Below are 17,671 nucleotides of genomic sequence, written 5' to 3'. Positions count from 1 at the left end.
GCCACGCCGCGCTGCACCTTCTACGTCTCCGTGGATACGCAGCCACATTGCCACGAGTGCTTTGAGAAGAGACAGGCCACGACGGGCGGGCGGATGAGGATAGAGGGCGTGGTGCAGACTAAGGGGGGAGGAGGGGAGGGAGGGGTCGGCGTGATGGTGATGTCGGAGGCCGAGTCGAGCTCGCGGCCGGCTCGGAGCGGCAGCCCGCCGTCCTCCTCCTCTGGCAGAGTGGTGGTGTTATCTAGCCCCCGCTCTGCCCCGCCCACCGCCCCTAGCCTCAGCCTGTACAGCGAGACTCACGCCATGAAGTGTAAGACCCCCGGCTGCCTCTTCACCCTCAGCGTGGAGCACGACGGACTTTGCGAGCGCTGCTTTAACTCCAGGCAGACTCACGGGCCCCCCGGAGCCGGAACGGCCGCTACGGGACCGCCGGGCCCTATCGGGGGGGCTCCCGTAGTCCCCCACCCGGCACAAGAACCCGGCTGGACTCAGTGGGGGGGTCGGGAGGCAGAGACGGAGCGCTGCAGCATGTGCAGGCAGGAGGCGTTCAGGATCTTCAACGGCCTGTGTCCTCCCTGCATGCAGAGGCAGCAGGCTCCAGAGATGGGGGAGCCTCTGCAGACCAACCCCAGGACTCAGGCACGGCCCTGCAAAAGGTCCGGCTGCCAGTTCTTTGGGACGCCGGAGAAGTTGGGTTTCTGCACTATTTGCTACGTAGACTATCAGACCAACCACCGTAAGTCCAGACACTAAAGTGAAACTCTTCACTCTGTTATTGTGACGTTTTCATCCAGGCTCAAATCAGATGAAGCCACTTTGGTTCACATGGTGACACGCGGCTCATTCTCTGTGTGTGTGTTCCAGACCTGACCCCCCCGGCCCCGGTGCAGAGCCGTCACGGTGTGGAGGCGGGCTTCCAGAACGCCTCGCGGTGTCGAGGGCCCGGCTGCGGCGCTGTGGGTAAAGCCATGCTGGAGGGCTACTGTGACAAATGCTACGTCAAAGAGCAAAGTGCACGGCTCAACCAGGTGGCACAGCGCACGCCGCACTCCCCTCCTCCTCCGGTCATGGTAGGTGTCTGCTTCCTGCTCGCCCCGCTCCCTCACCCTCACACCTCAGTCTGTCAGGCGACCTTTCAACAGTCTTTGTTTCCCTCTCTCTCTTGTGAAACAGCGTGACCGAGCAGCCAAACCCAGATCGTCCCAGCAGCAGACCCAACAGACCCAACAGACCCAACAGACCCAACAGACCCAACAGACCCAGCAGTCCCAGCAGTCCCAGACCCAAACCCAGACCCAGACCCAAACCCAGACACAGTGCCGGCGAAGCGGCTGCAGCAACGTGTCCCCGGGTTGCACAGACCTCTGCCCCGAGTGCCACACGCGTGGTCAGGGGCGGGAGGGAGGCCGGCGGGCGCAGGCGCCCAAAGAGAAGTCGAAGCAGCGGTGCCGGACGCAGGGCTGCGACCACTACGCCAACCAAGAGAAACAGGGCTACTGCAACGAGTGCGACCACTTCAAACAGATCTACCGCGGCTGACCACAAACGCACCCACACACACCCAGCGACACGGATGAGACATTGCTCGCAACGCTGGAGATGCGGCGCCGCTTCCTGGAGCCACATCGGGCCAGTCAATGCACCTCCGATACTAACTAACCAACTAACTAACTAGCTAGTGACTAACTAGTAACCTTATGGCCTGAAAATCTAAACCCCCCCATGTAGAATGTGAAGAGAGTGTGTGTACGTGGGGGGGAGCGAGTGTGTGTGTGTGTGTGTGTGTGTGTTTGTGTGTGTGTTCACAGTAGACATGGCCTCCAGAATACCTCTTTGTGCAATTATTACCATCTGCTCTGGTGTGTAGAGTTCCACAGTGAGGGGTCGGGCCTCATGTCAGAGCTGACGTGTGTATCATATGTATTTAGAGGCGAGCAGCGGCGGCGGCGACGGCGGCGACTCGTGCCGGACAAAATGATTGTATGTTGACATAACAAGAAGCATCTGACATTGCTTTCTAGAACCACAGCCAAGGATTTATAACCCCTCCCCCTCTCCCCCTGTCCTCTGTCTGTCTGTCTGTCTCACCATCTGTGTGTCTGTCTGCCTGCCTGCCTGTCTGTCTGTCTAGCAGCGGCTCTGTAGGGCGCAGAGAGGACGCAGTGACTCAGCTAACAGGTGGGGGGGCAGTAGAGAGCCGGGGTCGCAACAAATCAAGCCAAAGCTTCCCAAAGAGCGCTGACGGATCAGGGCGACGTGTTTATTTACCCACAAGGCAATATGTGAAACGGGACCAAAAGGGTTCAGACTTCAGAATCAGAGATCTGCAGTTAGAGTTTATACTTTCACACCAGGTAAAGGTGTAATTTCATCCATCTGGCTGTGTAAAGTAGAGATTTAGTGTGAGACAGACGGGGCCGGGCCCTGCTAACCTGGTGCTACGTGTGCAGAACCACCAGCCTCTCCTTGGGAGCCCACATGAGCAGGCAGAAGGCAGAGAGCAGCAGACACAGAGACGCTCTCGCTCCTCCTCTCCTCCTCTCCTTCCCTCCACTCCCCACCACACATCTGTTGCCTTGGTCTTTGTTTTCTTGTTTACTGACCACCATAGCACCTAGAAACACACACACACACACACACACACAGAGGTCTTGTGACTTCAGGTGGCTACAGGATAGCAACATTAAGAATGGTGTAATTGGAGTGTTGTCTACTTTACAGCCACACACAGACACATGTACACACACACACACACACACACACACACACACACACAGCTCTGTAAGATTGTAAGCGCCCTCAGCCTGAGGTGTTGTGTAGGTAAACAAACCTGTTCCTCTTTGGCTCCGCCCCTCTGGATGTGCCAAGCCAACACTTTCTCCACCTTCACACACACACACACACACACGATCCCACTTTGTGCTTTGGCCAATCTCGTCTATCTGAATGTGTTATGCGCTGTTGCTATGACAGCGCAGTATCGAGGCCGAGATCCTCGATCAGTTTTGCCTTTAATTAAGAAGTGAGTGAGACCGGACGGAGCCGAGGAGCCGGATCAGGCCTGGATCAGCGCTCCCTCTTCTTCTAAGAGTATGGATCTCCCTCCATATTGTAGGACCTTCCAACTTGTTGCCTCATCTCTACCACACACACACACACACACACACATAAAACGCACAGTGTGCATTTAGAAAACACAAAGCTGACATTCCTGTTTAGTTTACTTTGGGGTTTCTAAGGTATTTGAATATATCTGGGTTTGTTTTTGTGCCATCAACCAAACAGTTGTCGTCGTTGTTGTTACCTCCTTGAGATGGCCGCCCTGGACCGATCTAATGAACTAACTACTGTGCCATAGATCGACATCAAGCAGTCCTAGTGTAGACGATGTTTAACAACAAATTAGGGCTCAAGATCTCACGTTTGTACACAACCTTTGTTTTCATTCAAATAAGAACTATTGATCTCTAAAGTTGACTTGAAGCATAAGAACATGAGGTGAATCCAGACTGACAGTAGTTGGAGCCGTTGTGTCTCTCAGTCCCTCAGAGCTGTGGCTGTATGCAGATGTCGCTCTGTGGCTGGAGTTAGACGGCGGCGGCGGCGGCGGCGTAGATAACCGGGCTGTGGCTCTGCCTTTTCATTCTTCTGTATCTGAAGCTGTCGGGCCGGCACAGTGCGGACGGCCTGCACCTAGATCTCTGTGTGCTTTAATCACCTCTAGACAAACCTTAATCAATGACGGGCCAGTTAGTGGTCTGATGGGGGCTCTACATCGTTGCACATGACTGGTGGAAGCTGCTGAGGCGTTTAGGGAATGGTACTCCGACTGGCTTAGGGACGTTCCAGCTGTAGGAAGAGAGCGTCCGCGTCAAAGCGTGAGGTGGAACAGAAACATGCAAACTGGAGTGTGTGGAAGTTTCTCTGTGTGACCTTTCGACAATAGGGTATTGTATGAAAAAAAGCCTTGTTTTATTTGTTAAGTATTTATTCATATCAAGATATCTGTATTGTGTGATTCAATAATTATTTATATGTTGTCCTGAAATGAATTATTTTTATTAAGAAATCTGAAATCTGACTCATGTGGTTCTTCTTCCTCTTATTCTGTCCATCTGTCTCTCTCTCTCTCTCTCTCTCTCTCTCTCGCTCTCTCTCCCTCTCTCTCTCTCTCTGTGTGTGTGTGTGTGTGTGTTGCAACATCATAAAGCATGTGTTTTGTGCCTACATGCACTCTCACATGCTGTACACCCGTGTGTTTCCGTTGCACTCTTCTTACACCATTTTCCCTCTGTTGAGCTTTGTGCTGTCCAACTCTTCTTTCTTTTGGAAGCCATCGCCTCACTTTCAGCACTGAATCTGTTTCCAGTGTAGGCAACCCAGTCCTCAGATCAGTGATCAGGGAGGCAGTGCTCCACATCACATGCCTGTATCAGGTGCAGCACCTCTCCTCTCTGAGCAGCGTCTCTCTCTCTCTGTCACTCCTCCTCTCACGCCTTTGTTCATTTTGACACATTTCCATACCAAACACAGGGATTTCTCAGGTACTTTTTTTTTCCAGCCACATGTCGAGGCACCCGGGCTTAAAAATAAATGGGAACCCCCACCCCTCTACAAAGAGTTCAGTCAGGATGAGTGGGCGGTGCGGTGGGAGGGGGGAGTTTGAAGAGAGGGGAGATGAACGGGTGACACTGAGGAGCGGCAGGGTAAAGGTGACATTTAACAAGAGTGGGAGAGCGACAGAGCTTAGCGAGGACAGCCTGCAGCGCCACAGTCAGATCTATAGACTGATGTGGTTTCCTGGAAATACCCCAACACTCAAACTGTTCAGCTGCAGCCTGCTACTGTTTCACTTCTGAATTTAACCATTAATACATAAACTGTTATACATGATCACATATAGCCTGAATTATTTTAAGATAAACTGAGATCAGGGACATTTAATAGGTGTTGACATTACATTAATACTTAGCAAGAAGCCGTGACAGCAGGCGGTGCATTAGAAGTACAGGAACAGAACTCACATTTAAGAATTAAAAAGAAGAAAATACATCCCGGTTCTTCCCAATTTAACCCCTAAAAGAACACTAGATAGCGCTGTTTCTGACATCTGACTGCAACAGTAAATATGTTCACCTGTGGAGATTGAACTGTTGTGTGGCTCATTTTTAGGAATTCCATTTACATCAGACTTTTTGACAGTGGTGGCATTTTGAAGCTACTTGTCGTTCATTCAGCAGATCAGTGTGTCTCTCACTGGAGCCCTGTGGATCTGTGGCACTACTTCGTTTGGAGCGGAAAAGAAGTTCTGCACACCTAATGTATAAATGCCAAATGCAATAAGTTGTGTGTCAGTGACCTGGTTTGGATTAAAATCTTGGCATGTTCTTGTGAATCAGCAGATCTCTGATTTAGCATCCATTACATCTAAACTCTGAATTTAAACTTTGACTGTCAACAATGATATAAAATGTCAAATCTATAAAATGTCACTAAGATCAAGAGAAGGCTACAGCCAAGTCTCATTTGACAGGAAGTTTTCTGCGCTGGTGCAATCTGAACTTGTATCCATGGTTACCTTTTTACCTTTTTCTGACCCTGTTGTCAGCAGCAGCAATCATAGATCTTAGATACAACCTTCTGCTGAACAGTTTCAGTTCACACATGTTCATGCACACACACACACACACACACACACACACGCTCACAATCATTTTTAGGTCATCTGAAACTTGCTGAATTGGGTGTTTTTGCCAGGAACTTTAATTTGGAATGAAAGGGCTCCAGCACCCAAACACACTGAGATGAGGCACTTTATATTTGTTATTGAAATAGTACATGTGTACATTTGTGTGTGTGTGTGTGTGTGTGTGTGTGTGTAGTGTGCACACATATCTCCCGAAATTGCACAAACTTTGTGATTGTGGACAACTTGATTGCATTGTGTTCCTGTTCACTCAATGCTTCATGAAAAGTGCGGTTGTGCGTCATCAACCTTGCAACATTTCATGCGAAATGTTGATATGTACAGAATTTCGCAACCTAAACCCATCTTGGTACATTGAAAGGGTTTAAGGGTGTTCTGTAATGACTCACTGAACTGCCATGATAAGATAAAGGGGGGGAAGTGATGCATAATCAACTACAGCATCAACTCCTGTGTGCATCAGTGCCTAACATGAACCAGTGTGACCAGATCACCTGCATAACCCTGCTGCCTGTTGGCTTGTTGGCCTGTTGGCTTGTTGGCCCGTTGACTTGTTGCCAGGATTCCTATCTGTTTTGTCATTTTGTCCTGGGTGTGTTCCTTTGTTGTACTTCCTTATTGCATTGCATTCACTCCTCTTCAGTTCTCCTGTTTCATTTTCTTACCTGGATCTTTTTCCCCGCCGCTGCTGCAATGGCCCAATTTCCCCAAAGGGATCATTAAAGTTTCATCTTGTCAAATCTAATTTACTAAGGAGATATTTTAAGACACAGTATTACCCACTTCTCCAGAAAAAGTGTGTAAAAGGACCATGTGTCATTTATTCATGTTTGGAATATTTGTCTTAGATGACATGTTGCTATTCTATTCTTGTGATGGCCTTGTTCTACGCTGAAAACTCAAATATTTAGTACTAAATTAATATTTCTACTATATTTTGAAAGCTTTTGAAATAGCTGAGGATATGATAGATTTGAAGAAACCAAATTTCAAAAGCTAAATACTGCAGTGCAAATATTTAGTTATTATTATTTTCAATACGCAACAATATTTTGAGCTGAATCTTTAGTTTCATAGTTTTAAACACTTCAGTCTTCAGCTTTACTGTATTGAATTACAAAGAAGTTTAAATACAAGGCTGCAGTACAGCACATTCACCACAGTAGGGCACGCGCAGGCACTGTTACTTTAATAACTACATATCCCGACAACACTAGCGCCGCCCGTTTACGGAAATGGAATCAAATACGGATGATGGTTGCGCTTGTTTTGCTATACCAACAATGCGTCGTATCCCGGGCGAGGGCGGTCAACTCAAACTTAAATAAGAAAAAGAAACGCCGCCCCTCTGGCTACGAAGGTTTGACAAAGCTAAGCTCCCGTCGTCGCTACTACATGGCCGTTAACCCCGGAGTGTTTGTTGACATTAGCGTAGCTCTGTTGCTGCTACAATTAGCAATTAGCTCTTAACGTATTTAAACTTATATCATGAAACCTCTGGACTCAGATGATGAAGAGGCGGAACAGCTTCAGGTTCACCAGAAGGAATTGAGGCGTAAGTTGTGCTGCAGTTCATTAAAACTGTTAAAGCGAGCTGTCATTGAATGCGTTTGTTTAGTCTCAGAGTTTGACTAGCTGCTGTTTGTGGCGGACATGCTAACAGATGGACATGCTAACACTCACGTCACTGACACCTGTTGCTGCTGTTGTTGTTGTTGTTGTTGTTGTTGTTGCCCTCTTTGTCAAGCAAACACAAAACTACGAGAAACATTCGTGTTTCCTGTTCCTTTGTTGATACATTGTCTAACCTAATGCAGTGTAAGGTTCACAGAAACACTGAATTGCAATTGTTCTGAAATTTCTTTTATAAGTCAAAATGAAATGAAATAAATTAAATCAAGAATCGTGTCGTGGTGGCTTACAGAGCGAGCCAACCAGAGCATCCAGCAGCTGAGCAGTGCTCTGGAGCAGCGGAGCCCTGATGGAGAGGAGGAGGAGGGGGGCAGCAGCAGAGATGGAGACAGGGGCCTCTTCACCTCTGAGGCTGAAGCTGTGTGGACTCAGAAGACACAGAGTGACGCAGGTGATGTTCCTGTCCAGGCTGCTGCTAACTGACCTGCTCATCCTGACACACATTCACTGAGCTGCTGGTGAGCTTGTGTTGGCATATAGTCGGCGTGTTCTGATGACTCCATGTGTGTGTGTGTGTGTGTGTTTAGTCAATCAACTGAAGAGCCTTCTACTCAAACAGAGCAGAGAGATGCCTGCTTCTTCCTCTCCCTCAAAGAGACGCTCCCCACCCAAGGTACCACAGAGACAGAGAGCACACAGTCGCTCCATCAGACCAAGGAGAGGCCCAGTAACTTTATAGTTCTGTTAAGTTCTTTATAGTTTAATGTGGTTAACAATTCTTTCTCCAACGTCAAACCTGTTTAGAGAACACAGGAGGAGGGAACGTCCAGTTTGCCTTCCTATCAAGATTTGGTCCCAATGATCTACAACCAGTCAGAGTACATCCAGCACCTGGAGGCTGAGGTCAAGTTCTGCAAGGTGTGTGTGTGTGTGTGTGTGTGTGTGTGTGTGTGTGTGTGTTTATATTTGTACTGGTGTGCTGGTGTGTTTGGCTCATTTGTCATTCATGTCTTCTGTGTGTGTGTGTGTGTGTGTGTGTGTGACCTCAGGAGGAGCTGCAGGGGGTGAAACAGAGGATCAGAGTCGTGGTGGTGGAGAACGAAAAGCTGCAGTCACACCTCAAATCCAAAGTGGCGGAGGAAACTCTGAAAGATTACACCATGCTAAGCTCCACGGTACTGTGTGTGAGTGTGTGAGTGTGTGTGAGTGATGAGAGTATGCATACTGTATGTGCTTATTTGATTCTAACTCTAAATGGCATCAGCAGTGTGTGTGTAACGTGTTCGCCAAGGGAACGCTGGCTCACCGCCTGTCCCCGTGTTTTCCTCAGGTGAATGACAGCACGGCCGCCAACAGGCAAACCTCGTTCAACCAAACCTTTGGCGTGTCGCAGAGGACAGAAAAGCTGGCGTGGAAAAATGAAATGGTACGTTTGTGCTCAGACCTCATCTCCATTACAGAGATGACATCATTCCTGCTAAATGTGAGATGTTGTAGTGATTAAACCTGTGTGTGTGTGTGTGTGTGTGTGTGTGTGTGTGTGTGTGTCTGTGTGTGTGTGTGTGTGTGTGTGTGTGTGTTCACCAGGAGCAGTTAAAGTCGATCTACCAGGCCCAGACTGAAAGCTTGGAGGCTCAGGTCCTCTCTCTCAGGTCGGTCACACAAATGTGCTCCCTCTCCTTTTATTGCCCCACTTTTCTCTCTCACCTCTCTTCCTCCTCCTCCTCCTCCTCATCATGTCTCTCACTTCCCCCTTTTAGGAAGGAGCTGGCCGTCAGTCAGAGAGAGTGTGAGGATGTAAGAGTCCGTCTGAGACAGCGGGAGGCTCAGGCAGCCGAGGCTCTGAGGGCCAACGGAGCGCCCCGTGTGGCAGGAATGTGTCTGCAGTGCGCCCAGCATGAAGCTGTCCTGGCTGGAACTCACACTAATGTGCACGTCCAGGCGATTGATAGACTCACCAAGTCAGTGGATACACACACACACACACACACACTGGAGTTATTCATTTATATAAATATAAGGGAATAACATTTGGGCAGAGTTGATTTTTTTAACACCGTCCCATTATCACATCTTCTATATGTTTATAACTCTATTTTATCTGGTTTGTTATGTAATGCTGTACATGTGTGTTTCCCCCATGTCGCCTCTCCGTCCTGCAGAGAACGGGATGAGTTGCTGGCAGTCCTGAGTGCAGTGCGGAGCAGCCAGCAGGAGGCCAAGCAGAGGGAGTGGTCCGCCTGTCTGCAGGTCAAACAGGCGGTGGACCTGGCAGAGGAAACAAACCTGCACAAAGTCAGGGTGAGACAGGCACACACACACGCACACACACACACACACACACACACACACACACACACACACACACACACACACACACACACACACACACACACACACACACACACACACACACACCAGCCCACTGCTTTCTTTCCTAGTGTATTGGACTTGGTCTGTTGTCTGTTTTGAGGCTCAGTGTGTGTTTGCGTTGTGTGTGTGCCTGCAGGTGGAGGTGCAGTGCGAGCAGATGTCCAGGGAGCTGGCCCGACAGAGGGAGCAGCTAGGGCGAGAAGCACAGGCCCTGCAGGAGAGACTGGCCCAGGCCCGAGAGGAGGCCCGGGGCGAGACACGCAAACAGAAAGAGGAGCTGGCACACACAGTGAGAACCGACCCACTGCTCCATCCATGTGTGTGTGGAGGAGGACGGAGGAGCTGCTGTTGTACAATTCTTGATAAACCAAACGTGTTACTTACCTACAGACCAGATTTATATTGAACGTTTGCTCTGTCACTTCATTGCTTCAGGTTTTAGAAAGGCGTTTGTTTTGTTGGCCTCACAGTTGCATTTTCGAGTCTAAGTGGAGCTGAAAATTGATTTTGTGTTGTGTTGCTTGTGTGTGTGTGTATGTGTGTGTGTGTGTGTCAGGTGTCCAGCCTTTCCCAGCGTGTGGCTGAATTGGAGGGGCTGTTAGAAAGAGCCAGCAGAGAGAAGAACTCACTGACAAATCAGCTGGATGACACGCTGCAAAGACTCACCAGTCAGGAAGAAGAACGTACTAAGGTACTCTGTGTGTGTGTGTGTGTGCAGGTGTGTGTGTGTGTGTGTGCAGGTGTGCGCGTGTGTGCCTGTGTTAAGTGTGCTGGGTCTTCTGTTGTAGCTTTGCATTGAAAGATTAAAAAGCACTTTTGCTGGGTTCGTACATAAAGACAGATAAAGACTCGGTGTATTTTCTCCCTGTAATGCTCCTGTGTGTCCACTGGGTGGCAGCAAAGCTTTAGCTATGTCCAGGTTTGCTCTTCTGTCTGTTTTGAGAAGAAGTGATTCACCCTGTTCGCACAAATGAGATAAATTAAAGCTGCAACTGAATGTTTAATGTTATTATGATTATAATTTCAAATGACTTTTATCAATGCTCACTAATGAAACCACACACACAGGTCTGATGGCCACAGAAGCTTTGCTTAAAGTGAAGAACTTGTATATTTTGCGCTATCCTCAGACGATGTGACGATCATGATAATATGACTTAATTTATGAAGCACCTGTCATACAAGACACGCAGCTCAAAGTGCTTTATAATGAAGAAATGACATGAAATAATAAAGATAAAAACACTTAGTTAATATAAAATAAGATGGAAGATAAAACACACTGGAGAATAATAATAATAAATAAGATGATAGATGATGATAGATAAAATGCCCAACATGAAGCATTCTGGAGACACTGTTGTTGTTCCTGCTTTACATTTAAGATGATTAAAGTCTGATGATAATAAATCGTCTGTATCTGGCAGCTACGTGTCAAAATCACAGATCATCTTGAATCAGCTCATTGAAACACGGAGGATTACAGATAAATAACACAGCAGGGAAAGTAACATCAGGAAAGAGATCATAAATCTGAATCAAATGTGATCTATGTGAATTTAAAGCATTTGCTGCTTCTGAACTCGCTCCTCTGCAGGTGTGTGTGGATCTGCGCTCCCAGCTCAGCCGGGCTCAGCTGAGGAGAGAGGAGGCAGAGAGAGAGCTCCGCGAGCTCAACACCAAGACCACACGGCAGATGGAAAAGGCTGCACAGGTCCGTATTCTGTCCCTTTCTTCACTTGTTGAGTCATTTGTTTATGGTTCTATATGTGAGGAAGATGTTAGGAGCATTGAAGCAACATTAGGCATGAAGCTTATTCTAAGATGGTGGCAGTGTAACCTTGTTTGTTTGCATGTCAGCCTGTTTGGAAGGCACGGCTTCATTTGCTGCAATGCAGAGGCAGTGTTTCAGTATAAACAGTAGATTCTTCATGATGTCCCTGCTGTTTAAAGGTGACGTATTCTTTTTAAATGAGCCTGGGATGATTAAAGCTCTGAGTGTCGTCAGCGTCCTTCGCTCTTCCTATCGTTGTGTTTGTCCGAGGGCATGAGGTGAGTTGTTGTGAAGCGTTTCCTCACCTCCTCTCCCTCCATCTCTGTGGGACAGGAAGTGGAGAGGCTGAGCTCAGAGCTGGTTGGCTGTCGGGAGCATCTGGACGTTGTCCAAAAGGACGGGAGCCAATGGCAGGCCGAAGCCCTGAGCCTAGCAGAACAGCTGGCAAACGCCCAGCGCCAACTGCACCTCACCAGGTAGTACCTAATCCTATTATACATGCCACCACACACACACACACACACACACACACGGCTCTCCCCTCTGCCCAGCTCCTGCCCAGCTTAGCCCAGTCCAGTCCAGTTCAGACCAGCACACCAACTGTACCGCACCAGGTAACAGCTAATCCTATTATAGCAGCCACACACACATAAACACACACGCACGCCACTGTGCCATGGTCCCGGTACCAACTGGACCTCACCAGGTCACCTCTAATCCTATTAAGCATGCCACAACATAATGTAACACACACATACACACACACACATTCATACAGACACACACACACACAAATGCTCCGCCTGCTCTGTGCGACCAGGCCAGAGCCCAACCCAGCCACAGCTCCAGCCGAGCCAAAATGGCGCCTGAGCCTGTCTTCTGTCCCTGGCGTGGACACACACACACACGCACGCACACACACACACACACACACACACACACACACACACACACACACACACACACACACACACAGGCTGAACTGTGTGGCTGATGGTCACTGGACAGCCTGGCCTCGGTGCCACCTGCCAGTGCCCTGCACCCGTTCTCACGGCGGGCACTACCGGCTCCCCTCCCTCCCCCCTGCATCTTCCATCATGTCTTCCTATCTGTCCATCTTTCCATCCCTGTTTCCTGCTCTCCTTCGTCCCTCCCCTCCTCTCTCTTTCCCTCCATCCCTGGATCTGTTTGTCTCCCCTCCATTTTGTCCTTCTGTCTTTATCCTAATCTCTCCTCCGCTCTCTCTCCGCTCCCCGTTTCCCTTCCGTCCTTTCATCCTGCATTCCTCCCTTCTCCCTCCCTCCCTCCCTCCCCCCCTCCCCCCCTGTCCTCCGCTGGCTGCTGTTTCTCTTCCACACTCTCGGCTGCCAGGGCCAGGCCCGGCCCACGCCAGCCGCCCTGGGCGCTCTCTCACCCCTGCAGCCCTGAGCCGAGGTGTCTGAGATGGGCACAGATGTGGCGACGCTGCCCCGCCGCGTCACAGGCAGCGGGGATGCGAGTTTGTGTAGCGGAGTGTGTGCGTGCGGGCGGGTGTGTGCGGCAGCCTGGCAAGAGCGCGTGTGTTCGTCGCTGCTCCCGGCTCTGATCTGTGTTTAAGTGTGTTTGTCTGTCAGCTGGCCAGCGCCGACACATTGGCTGCACGGAACGCTGCCGTGTGTTTTAGAGATGAAGGAGTGTGTGTGTGTGTGTGTGTGTGTGTGTGCGTGTGTGTGTGTGTGTGTGTGTGTGTGTGTGTATCTTCTTTCCAACCAGCTGTGGAGAATGGCATGCATATTAATGTGACAACATGATGACTTTGACCTGTACCAGTGGACTGAACCACCGCTCTACCGTTTGTGGGTGTGTGTGCATGAGAGACTTTATGGTTTCATCTGTCCACAGATGAGTGTGAGATGTTTGACAGCTGTTGACTTGGCCTGAGCCCGGGGCCGTTCAGACTCAGCTCAGCTCGTTAGCGCCCAAAGCCGTTTATAATGCAGATTTTTATACGGCTGTCTCTCTCCCCGGTCTGTGGGCAGCAGCTTCACTCTCAGCCTCACAGAAGCAAAGGTGGAGTCAGAGGCTGGAGCGTTTAAACTGCAGCTCACTTCCTGTCTGAGCACAGGAAGCTGCTGGGGTAAAGGATTCAAACTTACTCTCCCCTGTTTCCTCTCCTCTGTGTGGAGTTAAGAGCCCTGAGAGTTATGAGACTGTAGTGAAGGTTCACACACACACACACACACACACACACACGTCTGTGAGCTAAAGGGAGGGGTAAAGCAGGAAAGATCATCAGTGAACGCAACCATGGAGACACTCAGGAGGAACGGCAGTGCGGGCCGGCTGGCCAGGCCAGGCTGCACTCACACACATCCAACCTGAGATAGAGTGTGTGTGTGTGTGTGTGTGTGTGTGTGTGTGTGTGTGTGTGTTTGTGTGTGTGTTTTGCTGTCTGCAGCAGCCAATGATGAGGTCATACCATCATATAACGACCATGCAATCACACACACACACACACGTTTACATATCGTGTTTGTATCGTTCTCTCTCCCTGTCTGTCTGTCTCTCCCTCTCTCTCTCTCTCTCTCTCTCTCTCTCTCTCTCTCTCTCTCTCTCTCTCCCTGTCTGTCTGTCTGTCTCTCCCTGTCTCTCTCTCTCCCTCTCTCTCTCTCTCTCTCTCTCTCTCTCTCTCTCTCTCTCTCTCTCCCTGTCTGTCTGTCTCTCCCTGTCTCTCTCTCTCTCTCTCTCTCTCCCTGTCTCCCTGTCTCTCTCTCTCTCTCTCTCTCTCTCTCTCTCTCTCTCTCTCTCTCTCCTGTCTCTCTCTCTCTCTCTCTCTCTCTCTCTCTCTCTCTCTCTCCCTGTCTCTCTCTCTCTCTCCCTGTCTCTCTCTCCCTGTCTCTCTCTCTCTCCCTGTCTCTCTCTCCCTGTCTCTCTCTCTCTCTCTCTCTCTCTCTCTACCTGCATCTCTCTCTCTCTCTCTCTCTCTCTCTCTCTCTCTCTCTCTCTCTCTCTCTCCCTCTCTCTTCTCTTTCTCTCCATCTGTGGGCCCTCTGGTATTATAAACATCTTAGGTGTGTAGTTCATTTGTAGTGTTGCCTCTGTGCCCCCCCCCCCCCCTGCTGTTCACTCCAGGGTAGTGCGTGTGCAGCTTTATTGTCTGTGTGTGTGTGTGTGAGTTGAGAGAGTGACCCGGGGTAGTGAGGCTGGGGGGGGGGGGGGGTGGTTTTGTCTGTCCAGCTCTTGGACTGCAGCTCTTTGATTCTCTCTCTGCCTCTCTGCTCGCCTCTCCCCTCTTTCATTCTCTCCTCTACTTGTGGCCCAAATGATCACAGCTCGCCTTGCAGCAGGGGACATGAAGCACACACACACACACACACACACACACACACACACACACACACACACACACACACACACACACACACACACACAGCCTCTGTTTGGTTTCCAACAGCGCCGCCTCCCTCTCTGATGAACACATACAGTCCATATACGCACGCTGAAACACACATCAGTCCACACACACACACACACACGCGCCACATGCCTGTACAGACAGACAGGCATGCGGAATGGGATCATTCACACACACACACACACAGATGCATGCACGCGTCCGGGGGTCCCACGGCGGCTGGTGCTGCGCTGGGCTCCAGGATTGGATCATCAGCCAGCTGTGAGTTGGACAGCCTAGGATCTGTCCTAATCCCTGCCACTCTGTTCACATCTCCTACCACACACACACACACACACACACACACACACACACACACACACACTCCAGTCCCAGCCCCAGCCCAGCAGAGGGGCTTTACTAAGTTTGTTTTGTTTGTTTGTTTGCTCTGGTCTTCCTTTCCTTCCTGTCTTCCCTCCTCTTCTTCTTCTTCTCCCTCTGTCGTGACCACACACTGAGCTGCTCGACGTCACGTTCCTTTCCGCACACACACCCGCGCTGGAATGTGTGAATGCAATCAGGACAGAAGGACCGCAAGGCCCCCAAACCTTCCTGGGGTCCAGAGGTCCCTCACACTCTTGGAGATGTTTGGCCTCAGTGTTTCTGCTGGTTGGACTCTTATCAGCTCCATGCAGGCTCTTATCTTCTGCTGCTGATCTCTAACTGCATCTGGGCCAAACCATGACATCGCTGAGGAATTAAAAATGTGAGCAAATGATGTTCACAGTGTTTATGGGAGACAGACAGGCCAGCAGGCAGACAGGTGGACAGGTAGACAGGTGGACAGGTGGACAGGTGGACAGGTGGACAGGTAGACAGGTGGACAGGTGGACAGAGACAGACACTGCTCCTCTGCTTTAAGGTCGTGTTCTCCTTTCTTTGTCCCTGAACTGGAGTGACTGAGACGAAGAGCAACTGAGACAAAAGCTGCAGACTGACGACCGCTGTGACACAAACTTCACTAAACTCTATTAAAAATGTCACGCTGCTGCTGCTCTCTCTCTCTCTCTCTCTCTCTCTCTCTCTCTCTCTCTCTCCCTCTCCCTCTCTCTCTCTCTCTTTCTCTCTCTCCCTCTCTCTCTCTCTCTCTTCTGGGTCGCGGCTTGTGATGCGTGGTCTGGGAAGGCGGCGAACACACAGACCTCGCCGCCTGCTCGCTCTTGTGCGCGCGTGTGTGTGTGTGTGTGTGTGTGAGGGCGGAGAAGTGTAAATGAGGAAGGTGAGGCAGCAGATGCCGCGTCCCGCCAGAGGCTCGCTTTGAGCAGCGAGCGAAATCTGGGCACGACAAAACTGCTGCAAACCAACTCGGCGGGAGGCCCTTGTCCAATCACGGCCCGGAATAAAAGGGCCGGGGCGCCACGCAGGCTGAGGTAGCTCAGGAGAGGCGGGGGCCTTAATGAACTTTGAGCGCTGCCAGTGAGCACACACACACACACGCACACACACACACACATTTGAACACAGCATCCCTCTGTCTACCTGGCATTGGCGGTGCTTTGCCACTGTCACCACACACAACCTCTATCGCAACTGTGTGTGTGTGTCAGTGTGTGTCAGTGTGTGTCAGTGTGTGTGTGTGTGTCCCTGCTCTAGGCCTGTGTGTTTCATGATGTTTGCATGTGTAGATGAATGGCTTGCGAGCGTGCGATCAGAAGCCCGTGTTCTCTCCTTTGTGCTGGTGTCAAGTGTTGATACCTTTGGGCTACACGTGTGTCTGTGAAGTTTGATGTGTGTGTCTCTGTATGACAGCAGTGGGGCGGTGCCAGGTACGAGGCTTGATGTGTGTTCTGCACGTGTGTGTGTGTGCGTGTGCGTGTGTGCATGCTGGTCTGGTCGGCAGCCATGTTGTTGGGTAGCAGATGGCACCATGGTTGGCAGGGGAGGGGCTGCTTAGCACAACTAATCAGACAGTTACGGATAGGGCAGCTGGGAGGGCCGTTGGCCAGCCGGGTGTGTATGTGTACGTGTGTGTGTGTGTGTGTGTGCGTGTGTGTGTGTTTGTGCGTACCACACAGTGCCGTGATGTTGACAGTGGTGGGCCCGTTGGCCCGGTGACGAGACCTTGCCGCGTTCTTCTCTCCTCGCTGTCAGAGTGCCCTCTCTGCCATCCTGCCTTCTCACCTCTCCCACTCTCCTCTTCTGCCTCTCTCTCGCTCTCTCTCTCCCTCTCTCTCTCTCTCTCTCTGTCTCTCTCTCTGTCTCTCTCTCTTTCTTGCTCGTTCATTGTTTAGAGACACACATTTCAGCTTCTGTACCTCATCTCGTCTCCTGTCTTCATTGAGAGAGGACAGTGTGTGTCCTCTGCAGTCCAGATCGATCAGACGAGGGGGAGAGAACAGTTCCTCCATCTTTCCTCTGCTCCGCCCGTGGGAGAGAGAGAGGATTTCACCACATAATGGACAGATCGCCTGACTGGGAGACCTCAGGCAAGATGGAGGCAAATCTGTCGGCTACAACTGTTGTCAGCCCGGCCAAGAGAGCCCTGGGACACTGGCCTACATACACACACACACACACGCACACGCACACGCACACGCACACGCACACGCACACGCACACACGCACCTCATTCTCTTTCATCCATCCCGTGTTTCTAAGATGTAAATCTTCTAAAACACCTTGAAGTATCTTGAAAAGTGATTTGTAACAAAACACACGTCCATGATGTGTGTGTGTGTGTGTGTGTGTGTGTGTGTGTGTGTGTGTGTGTGTGTGTGTCCCTTGTCATCTGGGCATCTTCATATGTGCGTCC

At 50.3% G+C, this 17,671-nt stretch overlaps 2 protein-coding genes across 5 annotated transcripts in view; both read left to right on the top strand.

Annotated features, from left to right (window-relative positions):
- The window catches only part of tnfaip3 (tumor necrosis factor, alpha-induced protein 3), an 11,307-nt gene extending 7,231 nt beyond the window's left edge, over positions 1-4,076 (top strand). For both annotated transcript variants that reach the window (XM_076158701.1, XM_076158709.1), the window contains exons 7-9: positions 1-736; positions 865-1,070; positions 1,174-4,076. The exon at positions 1-736 is cut by the window's left edge and continues 172 nt beyond it. In XM_076158701.1, coding sequence (XP_076014816.1) covers positions 1-736; positions 865-1,070; positions 1,174-1,539 — 1,308 coding nt within the window. In that variant the 3' untranslated portion in view covers positions 1,540-4,076. The remainder of the gene's footprint in view (positions 737-864; positions 1,071-1,173) is intronic.
- A 2,005-nt stretch (positions 4,077-6,081) lies between these two features.
- Positions 6,082-17,671, top strand: part of sdccag8 (SHH signaling and ciliogenesis regulator sdccag8) — a 33,405-nt gene continuing 21,815 nt past the window's right edge. For all 3 annotated transcript variants that reach the window (XM_076158731.1, XM_076158722.1, XM_076158740.1), the window contains exons 1-13: positions 6,082-7,262; positions 7,632-7,790; positions 7,927-8,012; positions 8,144-8,257; positions 8,389-8,514; positions 8,670-8,765; positions 8,927-8,991; positions 9,100-9,300; positions 9,502-9,640; positions 9,849-10,001; positions 10,269-10,403; positions 11,310-11,426; positions 11,820-11,962. In XM_076158731.1, the coding sequence (XP_076014846.1) occupies positions 7,196-7,262; positions 7,632-7,790; positions 7,927-8,012; positions 8,144-8,257; positions 8,389-8,514; positions 8,670-8,765; positions 8,927-8,991; positions 9,100-9,300; positions 9,502-9,640; positions 9,849-10,001; positions 10,269-10,403; positions 11,310-11,426; positions 11,820-11,962 (1,601 nt within the window). In that variant the 5' untranslated portion in view covers positions 6,082-7,195. The remainder of the gene's footprint in view (positions 7,263-7,631; positions 7,791-7,926; positions 8,013-8,143; positions 8,258-8,388; positions 8,515-8,669; positions 8,766-8,926; positions 8,992-9,099; positions 9,301-9,501; positions 9,641-9,848; positions 10,002-10,268; positions 10,404-11,309; positions 11,427-11,819; positions 11,963-17,671) is intronic.

This window comes from Genypterus blacodes, unplaced genomic scaffold (assembly GCF_046128005.1).
Source record: "Genypterus blacodes isolate CSIRO-AG114 ecotype Tasmania unplaced genomic scaffold, CSIRO-AGI_Gbla_v1 ptg000010l_1, whole genome shotgun sequence".
Classification (NCBI taxonomy): domain Eukaryota; kingdom Metazoa; phylum Chordata; class Actinopteri; order Ophidiiformes; family Ophidiidae; genus Genypterus; species Genypterus blacodes.
This window is presented reverse-complemented; position numbering and strand designations above follow the sequence as displayed.